At 37.5% G+C, this 12421-nt stretch overlaps 2 protein-coding genes across 2 annotated transcripts in view; both read left to right on the top strand.

The window, feature by feature from the left end:
• snai1b (snail family zinc finger 1b) overlaps nucleotides 1-12421 on the top strand; it is a 478512-nt gene that overhangs the window by 75540 nt on the left and 390551 nt on the right. The gene's annotated exons all lie outside the window — the stretch shown is intronic.
• The window catches only part of LOC127154403 (NLR family CARD domain-containing protein 3-like), a 29604-nt gene continuing 18341 nt past the window's right edge, over nucleotides 1159-12421 (top strand). Inside the window, 7 exon segments of the mRNA XM_051095898.1 lie at nucleotides 1159-1282; nucleotides 2622-2727; nucleotides 2835-2945; nucleotides 3048-3158; nucleotides 3371-3442; nucleotides 7008-8858; nucleotides 11187-11360. Of these exon segments, the coding sequence (XP_050951855.1) occupies nucleotides 1228-1282; nucleotides 2622-2727; nucleotides 2835-2945; nucleotides 3048-3158; nucleotides 3371-3442; nucleotides 7008-8858; nucleotides 11187-11360 (2480 nt within the window). The 5' untranslated portion in view covers nucleotides 1159-1227.

Genomic DNA, 12421 nt, shown 5'->3' with positions numbered 1-12421 from the left:
ACAGGAGCGCGCTCGGGAGGTGCAGGCACAGGAGGGCGCTCGGGCGGTGCTGGCTCTGGAGGGCGCTCAGGCGGCGCCGGCTCTGGAGGGCGCTCTGGAGGAAGCTCAGGCTCTGGAGGGCGCTCAGGCGGCGCCGGCTCTGGAGGGCGCAACGGATTGTCTCTTCGTCCAACCCCAGCTGAAAACACGCACATAAAGCAGCGTCGTGCCAGCTCAGCTGGTTAGCTAGCTCAAGAAATTCCTCCACATACCGCTCCAACTTCCGTTGGTTCTTCTGTCACGATGTGGGGTGCGGGGAATGAGGAGTACTGACGAGGAGGTCCAGGACATGCACATTTATTAAATAATCCACAGTATAAACAGGAACGAACTGGAACAGCAAGGAATCCACACGCACGCAAAAGAAAGACAACAGAATGACAAAACTAAATGACATATAATGATTTTAATGACTACAGAATGACAATACAAGAACCGACAACCAAACTGTGAACACAACTAAACTTAAATACACAGACTAATCAGGGGGAGACAGGTGAAATAGATTAAGCAGTGACGTAATAATTAGAGACAGAACAGGAAAGACCAAATAAGGGCATACATGGGGAAAAACACACAAAACAGTCCACAGGGGTGTGACATTTAAAATAACGGTTTATTTTTATAAGGGACTGTCAGTGACAGGCATCCTGTTGTAATCTTTTTGTTCTGACAGTGTATTTGTATTAAGAACAATTACAGAACAGAGCATGATCCGTTTCAACTAGGGGTGTCAAATTCAGTTCCCTCGAGGGCCACAGCCCTGTAGAGTTGAGCATATATGTTCACCTCGTCGGGGCGTGGAAGAATGGAGGGTGTGACTGAGATGTGGATTGCGATAGACTATAAAACTATAGACCCACTTGGTATTTAAATAGCATATGGCTTATCTTTAACTTTTTTGAATTTATCTTAAACCTTGACTGCAATAAAGAAATCACTGTGTGAGTGCTGCAGGCAGCTAAAGGTACCTGTCTTGACTTATCCGTTTTCAACTCCTCCCCTGACTCAACCAGCAAGTCTGGCTGATCGGTAAGGTGGGCCGAAACCAAAGTTAAATGCACCATGTGGGTAGGGTAAGTGGAGTGTTTTTTTTTTTTTTTTGATACAAATGTTGGGATTTCCGAAAACGCTTCTGAATATCTGCTGACCAAACTCAGACTAAAAAAGGAAGATGTTTAATTCAAGATGCTGATTATAAGACACCATTCAGGAGAGATAAAAGCTGATCATAAAATGTTTGGTAAGTTCACATTAGATGCTACTTGAATGAAACAATGTGCAATCTGTACAATTTTATACAATGTGGTAACCTGCCAAATTTTCATGTGTGAACGTGGAACTAGAATATAGATGTTAAACTTTAATGTTTATATCGTAACATGTTATTAATTTATATTGTGTAGTGACAATTAAGATCCGATTTGATTTGTCTGTGTCTATTGTCTATCTATGTAAGACTGCATGGTAAATTTACTTATTTGAATATTTGGATTATATTTGTTTTTATTTATTTATTTATAATTATTTAGAAGACATTTAGTAGATTGTTTTGTGATTTTGTAGTTTTGACCTAATATTGTAAAAAATGTTCTTATTATCGGTTCAGTCTGCTTTTTTAAAAAGCGTATACCCCTCTGTTACTAAGCAAATGTTTTGTAATTGTAGTATTTCCCTGTTCTAGCTTGTTCTAACTAGCTTGTCTAACTATTCTGAACAATGTCTGAAATCTATTATAGGCACTACTCATGTTTATTTGCCTCTTATGATGATTCACTTGTTATATTCCTCATTTTTCAAGTCGCTTATAAAATATAAATGTATTTCATAATTCTAGATTTCCTAATTCTAAAAGTGAACAGGTTTAGCTGGTCTTATACCGTATCCCTTGTCTGCTCTCTCATACCAAATTCTGTTTATTCTTAACATTTGTCTTAATATCACAGAGAATATTAAGTGTTTGAGTCTACCATAATTCATATGTAAAAAGAAAAACTCAGTCATTATTAACTCACACTCTTGTTGGTACAAATCTGTTTGCAGTTACTTTATTTGTATCTCTCTCTCTCTCTCTCTCTCTCTCTCTCACACACACACACACGTTTGTTTTTGTGAATTGTGGGGACTTTCCATAGACTTCTATAGTTTTTATACTGACCGAGCGATATTGTCTATCCCCTAACCCAACCCTAACCCTAAACCTACCCCTCACAGAAAACATGTTTGCATCGTTACACTTTCAGATAAACATCATTTACTATTTTTAATCATTGACATTAATAATATCATTTGACATTAATAATATCATTTGACATTATAGTCCCCATAATGTCAAAAATTTCAGGTTTTACTATCCTTGTGGGGACATTTGGTCCCCACAATGTAGCAAGAAGTAGTGCACACATACAAAATTCTTGTTACTAAAACTTTTTTTTCCCCCTTAAATGACACAAGAAGAAATACTGCAGCATGTTTTGGCTCTAATATTTAGTTAAAACACTATGCCATAAACACATTAGTCATACACACCAAAATGTTTTCAGTTTTTATAAATATGACATTTATTAATGTGTCAATTGCAGCCCAGACATCTATCTCTAAAATGAGTCTTGGTGTGTCTATGAAGAGTGAGAACTCAATGTATCAAGCCCCTAACATCAGTAATGAAGCAGTGACCTCTGACACCAGGTGAGATGTTGTCAGTACTGGAAACAAGAAACTGAATTATGGTAATAAAGCAGATTGTCTTCTTCAGCTTACAGTCCCTGAATAACTGTTGCTAATTATATCACCAGAATGAGACAGACAGCAGCATCTACAGTGTCCAGCTGTGTGTCTATGAAAAGTAATGAGTCTATTTGTCATCCTCCTGATCTCAGTAATAGAACAGTGATTTCTAAAACCAGGTATGATGTCGTTAGCATTCGAAACTAAACTGAGTAATAATTTTGCAGACAATTTTCTGTAGCATACAGTCCCTAAATCACCTTTGCTAATTACATCATCAGAGTGAGACAGACAGGAGCATCTCCAGTATCCAGCTGTGTGTCTATGAAGAGTAATGAATCTGTTGTTCAGCCTCCTGATCTCAATAATGGAACAGTGACCTCTGACCCTGTGTGAGTATAAACATGCAGTGAAATCTGACAAAATGTTATGGATTTATAGTTTATGTTTTATTCCTTAATCTGATATTTGAATTCATGGTTCCTATACAACAATTGTGAATTTGCAAAATAAAATGTACTATGCCTCCAATATCTTTGTTACATTTCCATAAGCCCACTTAGATTTGCTGTTAAAATGTCTGTTACAAGTTCTGTTACATCAGACTAGGACATGTGGCTGAAGGTGACATATTGTCTTTCATTCAGTTTGATGTGAGAAGCAGCAGGGAAGGGAGGTAAATACAAGTAGAACAATGAAAAGTAGAGAACTAGGACTAATATTACAAACTATGAATTGTTCTCAAATATCAGAAATGTAATACAATTTACTTTACATGAAAGCAAACTGTGAGGCTTTTTAATCTTTTGTAACACTTATTTCATTTTTTTTTTTTTTTTTTTAAATTAGAAATAGTAAATCTTACATATCCATATTTACCCCAACTGTTTTTGCTATCTGGGACAGTTCATTTGGGTATGTGAAAATGTAAACTTATTTGTCTCAGAATTTGAATGTTCATTGGTACAAATATGCAGATATATGCAGATAATAGACATTTTACAATGTCAACTTTAAGTGAAAATTAAATAAAGGGTTTATATCTGACAACATAGTGTATCCTGCAGGTAACATGCTTGTCTCAAAGAAAAAGCATAGCAGCTGTAAGTGCAGATGCTTGTGATACTGACATTGTAAAAACAACAAAACAAGAAAAAATATACTATGTTTTGGACTAGAAATAGAAAATATCTTGGATTTAAGCATCAGTAGCATGTTGTCTTATCAGTAGCTGTGTTTTTTCACAGTAAACCTTTAAATGTACAGGCCATTTTCTGTTATAGCTATTGCAAATTTTTTCAAAATAATCTTATTTTTCACAGTCTGAGAATACTTTAGGTTCTTTTTTTGCAGATTCTAAGTGCGTTTTCATTAGGGGTGTAAATCAGACGGTTCGTCACGGTATGATATATCGATTCATACTCAGCGATAGAATATTTCCTGATAAGATTACGATATGATTTGATTCAGGAGTATGTCCATCTATATATATCAATATTATGCAACTATTTCTCACCAGCTACATTTTTATTAACTCACAAATCCAACCAAAATATATAACATAACAATTTATTTGAAATTTCAACATTCTTTACCCCAATTGGGACATCCAAAACAAAAAAACAAAAACAGGCCTAGTTTTTAAATAAAATAGAAAGTTAAACACATCAACACAAATGAGGTACTCCAGTTGTAGAAAAATTAATTAATGCAGAAAAATACAAATAAAATAAGAAATTACAATAATAAAGCTTTTACGACTTTTTATTTGAGACTTTTTTTTTGCCTCCCACTCTACATCACATGTGAGTCTGAGGCACATGCAGAGCTTAGTGCTGAGAATTATTTTCTACAGATAACCAAATTACAAGAAATAGCAGAAAATAAATACAACAGAACAAAGACACAAATTAAATAAACAGTAATTTTCAAGAAAGTTTCAGATTTAGAAATTTAATCATCAAATGTAAAATAACACTGCATAGTCTTCAATGTATAATTATGTATAATTAAATATAGATTCATCATTATTAATGTTACAAAAGTTGTTCAGTCAAGTGCATTTTTTTTTTTTTTTTTTTGACAGAGGCAGGTTTATTATTAGTCTGCTTTCACCTGAAGACTGTAAGCACAGATCCAGTATATTATCAGTCCATATCAGTAGACAGTTTATTCACAGTGTGTTCAACCCTAGGTTATCGTTGTTTTAATCACAGCTTTTAACACTGAGTAAAGGAACATTACTCACTTCCAATTTTACAACTCCAATTCCAGAAATGTTGGGACCTTTCGTGAAATGCCATAAAATCAAGAAAATGTTATCTGTTCATTCTCTTTAACCATTATTTAATTGTCTAATGTACAAAAAACAAACAAACAAAAAAAATCCAATGTTTTCAGTGGCCAACTTTTAATTTTGTAAATAAAAGCAAATTTTGATTTTCATAGCTGCAACACACTCCAAAAAAAGTTGGGACAGAGGCATGCCGTATCAACTTTCCTTTTAATTACAATGTTTAATTGTTTGGGAATTGATGATACTAATACTTCAAGTTTTGCAAGCAAAATTGTTATCACGTATAAAATAAACTTCGGTCACACTTTATTTTAAGGTCCAGTTCTTGCCATTAACAAACCATTAACTATGATAAACTCCTAATTTGCTGCTTATTAATAGTTAGTACGGTTGTTGTTAAGTTTAAGAATTGGGTAGGATTAAGGATGTAGAATAACGTCATGCAGAATATGTGCTTTATAGGTACTAATAAACAGCCAATATGCTAGTAATATGCATGCTAATAATTCACTATACTAAAGTGTTACCAAAATTTCAGATGCTCAGCAGTCTGTGATTGTTGTTGTCTGATTCTCCTTTTCATGACTGCTCATACATTTTCAATAGGAGACAGATCTGGACTGCATTCAGGCTAGTCTAGCACATTCAGTCTGTGTCTACGAAACCATGCTGTTGTAGGTTGTAGCACATGCAGAATGAGAACTGGTATTGTCTTGATCTAATAAACATGGACTTTCCATGAAAGACGTCATCTTGATATGTGTCTGTACAATTCCAATACATGCTTCCATTTCAGTGGTACCTTTGCACATATTCCAGTCACCAATGCCATTTGCTCTGCTGCACCCCCATACCATGACAGTCATTTGCGTTGGCATCTGCCACTGATAAAAGTCTGGGATGGTCCCTTTGGTCTTTGGTACAGAGAACTTGACTTCCATTTTTCCCAGAAACAAGCTAAAACGTGGACTACCACAGTACACATTTTCATTGTCTTTTTGACTATCTGAGATTAGCTCTGGCCCAGAGAACACAATGGCATCACTAAATAGAATTGATGTATAGCTTTCCGCTAGAGTAACAGAAATTGAAGTTGCATTTATTGATGCAGCTGCAGAATGTGTTAAGTGCAGCAGTTTTCCGAAGAACCCCATGAGCCCATGTGGCTATGTTTAACACTGCAGCATGATGGTTTCTTATGCAGTGCCATCTGAGGGCTCAAAGGTCATGCACATTCACCTGAGGTCTCTTGTCTTGCCCTACACAGACAGATTTTTTTCTTTGTGCTTTCAATTAAATAAAGGTTAAAGAGAATGAACAGATAACATATTCTTGATTTTATGGCATTTCACGAAATGACCAACTTTTCTGGAATTGGGGTTGTAGAAGTGGGGTTAGCACCATCCGGGGTTATGAAACTTTGCCTTGGACACCACACGGTGTATAATCTGTCTTTTTAACATTTGCATGGTTTTTGCTCTGATACGCATTTTCAGCTGTTAGACCTTTCATTGAGGGGGTTTGCCTTTTCTAAATCATACCCATTCAATTGAATTTGCCACAGGTTAACACTACTCATAGTAACATTTACAAGAGATATAAATGCTTTTTAATATCTTTTTCATATATTATATAAGTGTCTCAGGAAATGGTAAGAACTACAATGTAATCTACTGCATTGTCTACTACATTGTAAACTACTACAATGTAATCATTTCAGTTTTTTATTTACAATAGTTTAGGTTCATGTGGAAAAAATCAAAAAACAAAACAAATTTAAAACACTTTAACATAAGGCAGAAACATAGACACAACATGGGAAAAATAAGGGGTATGAATACTTTTGTAAGGAACTGTATATTTTTGTCTAATAGATTTTTGTTTTCTGAACTTTCACAAAGTTTTTGTGTTTGTTGTTCTGCTTTTCTTTTTGCTGTCTCTCCAGTGATGAACACGATCTGGTGAAATCTGTGAATCATCTGACCGGTGCTTCCTTAGTGAAGAATCACCAGAGAATCAAAGACACTCACAAAACATACATGAAGAATAAGTATGAGAGCTTATTTGAAGGAATCAAATTACAAAAGTATAAAACCCTGCTGAACAGGATTTACACACAGCTGTACGTCATAGAAGGAGAGAGTGAAGGAGTGAACAAAGAACATGAGATTGTACAGATGGAGAAAACACAGAGACTACAACACTCTCAAGACACTCCAATCTACTGCAATGACATCTTTAAACCCTTACCTGAACCAGGATATGAGAAGAAAGACCTAATCAAGACTGTTCTTACTCAAGGCATTGCCGGAATTGGAAAAACTGTCTCTGTGCAGAAGTTCATTCTGGATTGGGCAGAGGGAAAAGCCAATCAGGATGTAGATTTCATGTTTGTGCTTCCATTTCGAGAGCTAAACTTAATTAAAGATCAACAGTACAGTCTTCATAGACTTCTGATAAACTTTTATCCTGAACTTCAAGATCTGGACTCTAAGATTTATGATGAATGTAAAGTTGTCTTCATCTTTGACGGTCTGGATGAAAGCAGAATTACACTGATGTTTTCACACAGACAGAAAGTTTCTGATGTTACTGAGATTTCATCAGTGGGTGTGCTGATAACAAACCTCATCAAAGGAGATCTTCTTCCATCCTCTCACATCTGGATCACCTCCAGACCAGCTGCAGCCAGTCAGATCCCCTCCAAATACAACAACCGCCTGACAGAAATTCAGGGATTCAATGATTCTCAGAAGGAGGAATATTTCAAGAAAAGAATCAGTGATGAAATTCAAGCCAGCAGGATCATTTCACATATTAAAAGAGCAAGAAGCCTCCACATCATGTGCCACATACCCATCTTCTGCTGGATCTCATCCACTGTGCTTCAAAACATCCTGATACACAATGACAGTGCAGAAGTCCCTAAAACTGTCACTGAAATGTACATACATTTCTTGCTCATTCAAATTAATACAAAGAATCAGAAGTATGAGGAGGACAATCCAGAGAACCTCCTTAAGTCAAACAGAGAAATGATTGTGAAACTTGCTAAACTGGCTTTCAAACAGCTAATGAAGGGCAATGTGATATTCTGTGAGGAGGACCTGAGAGAGAGTGGCATAGACGTCACTGATGCCACAGTGTATTCTGGGATTTGCACTGAGATCTTTAAGGAGGAATTTGTGATTCATCAGAGAAAAGTCTATAGCTTCATACATCTGAGCTTTCAGGAGTTTCTTGCTGCTTACTTTGTGTTTTATTCATATATCACTAAGAACATGCAAACATTGAACACTTTTGAATGGTCAAGCTTTAGGAAGATCTCACTTTCTGAGCTACTACTATCAGCAGTTGACCAAACCCTGTTGAGTAAAGATGGTCACCTGGATCTCTTTCTGCAGTTCCTGCTGGGTGTCTCATTGGAGGCCAATCAGAGGCTTCTACAGGTTCTTCTAACACACTCAGAGAACAGCTCAGATAGCATCAGGAACACCACTCAGTACATTAAAAACATAATCAGAGCTAATGATGATTTATCAGCTGACAGATCCATCAATCTGCTCCTCTGTCTGGTGGAAGTGAATGATCTAACTCTTTACAAAGAGATTCAGGGCTTTGTAAAAACAGACAAATTCTCAAAGTATAAACTATCTGCTGCTCACTGCTCAGCAATAGCTTACATACTTCAGATGTCAGAGAAGGTGCTGGAGGAGCTTGACCTTAAGAAATACAACACAACAGATGAAGGTAGAAGAAGATTGATACCAGTTTTGAACAACTGCAGAAAAGCTATGTAAGTGTTCAATTTCCTTATAATACCCATGTTTCTAGTCTAATCTAAACCACAACAAAACATTCACAACCTGCCCTCTCTTCAAACTCACCCTTTTGCCTCTAAAGTTAGACATCACCACGTTAGCTTTATAAAGAAAACTTTTAGGAAGGTATTAGAGCTAAAATCTGCAGAACAGTCACCATCTAGGAGCAGGATTGGACACATCTGATCTTGTGCCCTTTGCCCTGGTCCTGACCTCTATGGTGACTAGGATGTCGTAGGCCATATTTAACAGAAGATTAGGAGTAGGAGTCACAATCACAATCACAGTGACCTATTTGTTGTAGGTGAGAAGGCGAAAAAGAGAATAGTTGCAGAACTACAGTGCTTTGTTTTTTGGACCTGGCTGGCACTTAACTAATAAGAAATTAATTATTATGAGTGGTCAAACTAGCACAGTGCTTATTTAAGTTGTGTGATTATTTTGAGTTTTGTTTTGTGTAGATTTGACAAATGTAATCTCACTGGTCAATCCTGCAGAGCCCGGGGAGGGCTTCTGGTCCCAAGTAAAGCCAAGAGAGAGACTCTGTTCCTAAGTCCAGCCCCGCGAGGGCTCCCGTTCCCAAATCCTGCCCGAGGGGGCTCCCGATCCCCGAGCTAGCCCAGAGAGGCCTCCTGTTCCCAAGTCCAACCAAGAGAGAGACTCTGTTCCCAAGACTGGCCCAGAGAGGGCTGATGTTCCCACGTCTGGCCCATGAAGGGCCTCAGACCCCGAGTCAAGCCCAGAGCCGGTTTCAGCCAGGGAACCCGAGAATTCCCCCAAGGAATTTTTTGGGGGGACTATATGGCTCCGGCCGTAGGGGCTGGGCCAAGTGCTAAGGCCAAGGCCAAGGTCATGGAGGCTGCTCCGCCATGGCTCCCTAAGCTCCCTGCTCTGCCATGACTTCCTGGACTTCCTGGACTGCCTGTTCCGCCATGGCCTATTGAGATTCCTGCTCCGCTATGGCTCCCTGGACTGCCTGTTCCGCTAGGGAGGGCTGTTGTTCCCACGTCTGGCCCAGGGAGGGTCTTAGTTCATGAGTTAAGCCTAGATCTGGTTCAGCCAGGGAACCCAAAATTTCCCCCAAGGAATATGTTTTTTGGGGGGGTGGCTATATAGCTCCAGCTGTAGGGGCCGGGGCCAAGTGCCGAGGCCATGGCCACGGAGGCTGCTTCACTATGGCTCCCTGGACTCCGTGCTCTGCCGTGTTTCCCTGGACTGCCTGTCAGCCATGGCTCCCTGAGCCATGCGTTTCTCGCAGTTTTCACTGGTGTGCACAACCAGGGGGAATGAAGTGTTAATAATTTTCACTATAAGTGCCCACGTCTGCTTCTTGCCCTGTGCTGTGACAACCAGCCCATTGCAACCCAGCTGGTTGATGCCCATGCAAGCAGTCAGTTTAATTGGAAAGAACAGAGCATTTTTCTTATTCTTAAGCCTATCAAATATGTTAAGTAGTACATTAATAGCATAGTAAACAAAAAAATAATGAATGTATTTATACATATAATGTGTGTGTGTGTGTGTGTGTGTGAATAGGATAAAATGTTTTCACACAGACAGAAAGTTTCTGATGTTACTGAGATTTCATTGGTGGGTGTATTGATAACTAACCTCATAAAAGGAGATCTTCTTCCTTTCTCTCACATCCGGATCACCTTCAGACCAGTTGCAGTCAGATCCCCTCCAAATACATCAACCGCTTGACCGAAATTAAGAGAGTCTCAGAAGACGGAATATTTCAAGAAAAGAATCAGTGATGAACATTAAGCCAACAGAGTCATCTCACATATTAAAAGAGCCTCCACATCATGTGCCACATACCGCTCTTCTGCTGGATCTCATCCACTGTGCCTCAAAGAGAGCATACAGAGAACAGCCAAGAGAGCATCAGGAACACCACTCAATACATTTTCTCACCCTTTTGCCTCTAAAGCTAGACATCACCACCTCTTTTAAAAGAAAATATTTAGGAAGGTATTAGAGCTAAACTCTGCAGGACAGTGATTATCTAGGTGCAGGATTAGACACATCTGATCTTGTGCCCTTTACCCTGATCCTGACCTCCATGGTGGCTAGAATGTTGTAAGCCATATTTAACCGAAAATTTGGAGTAGGAGTCTAATTACAATGACCTATTTGTTGTAGGTGAGAAGGCAAAAAAAAAGAGAATAGTTGCAGAACTACAGCGCTTTGTTTTTGGACCTGGCTCGCACTTAACTAATGAGAATTAATTATTATGAACAGTCAAACTAGCACAGTGCTTATTTAAATTGTGTGGTAATTTTGAGTTTTGTTTTGTGTAGATTGGACAACTGTAATCTCACTGATCAATCCTGCAAAGACTTGGCCTCCACTCTACAATCATCAAGCTCTTTACTTAGAGAGCTGGATCTGAGTAATAATGATCTGCATGATTCAGGAGTGAAACTGCTATGTGTTGGACTGAAGAATCCAAACTGCACACTGGAGATATTGAGGTATTTTAGAGCATTATTTCGACTGTTTGAAAGATTCAGATTATTAAATGCTAAAAGTTATTATAGGATTACATTGGCCATTGTTCTGATTATTTGAAATGTCTCAGCAGAATCCAGTTTATCTTTGTTCATGTTTGCTGTTATTGTTGAGTCTATTATTCATTTTTAGTCAACAGATTAAAATATTTATCAGCATGACCTTAATTAAGTTGGCTTGGGAAAGCCAACTTACTGAAATCCTATTTAAACTTATTCTTCTTCTTCTTCTTCTTCTTTTTCTTATTTTTCTGACCGCAAAAATTTTGGACACTAACTCCTCCTAGACCGTTCAAGCTACATACTCCAAACTCGGGTCAGATCTTCATACTGTTCTGACTTAGTGTGCTATATCTTTTCAGACTGGTTTGAGTTACGGTTTTCTTAAAAATTAATATTAAAAATCATAAAAAGTCCCATAGACTTTCATTGACCAAAAGTCCATGTCTGTTTGAACTATGTTTAATGTAAACTGCTAGAAGCCATTGATACTCAATTAAGCTTTAAGCTATCTATGTTCTTTCTAACTAATAACTAATCTATCTATCTATCTATCTATCTATCTATCTATCTATCTTCAAACCTTTATATCCTTTATCTATCTATCTATCTATCTATCTATCTATCTATCTTCAAACCTTATCTATCTATCTATCTATCTATCTATCTATCTATCTTCAAACCGTATCTATCTATCTATCTATCTATCTATCTATCTATCTATCTTCAAACCTTATCTATCTATCTATCTATCTTCAAACCTTATCTATCTATCTATCTATCTATCTATCTATCTGTCTATCTTCAAACCTTTATCTATCTATCTGTCTATCTATCTATCTATCTATCTATCTATCTATCTATCTATCTATCTATCTATCTACCTTCAAACCTTATCTATCTATCTATCTATCTATCTATCTATCTATCTTCAAACCTTATCTATCTATCTATCTATCTATCTATCTGTCTATCTTCAGACCTCTATCTATCTATCTGTCTATCTATCTATTAATGTATGCTAA

This window comes from Labeo rohita, chromosome 23 (assembly GCF_022985175.1).
Source record: "Labeo rohita strain BAU-BD-2019 chromosome 23, IGBB_LRoh.1.0, whole genome shotgun sequence".
NCBI lineage: Eukaryota > Metazoa > Chordata > Actinopteri > Cypriniformes > Cyprinidae > Labeo > Labeo rohita.
Note: the sequence above shows the minus strand (reverse complement) of the source record. Positions and strands in the feature narration are given on the sequence as shown.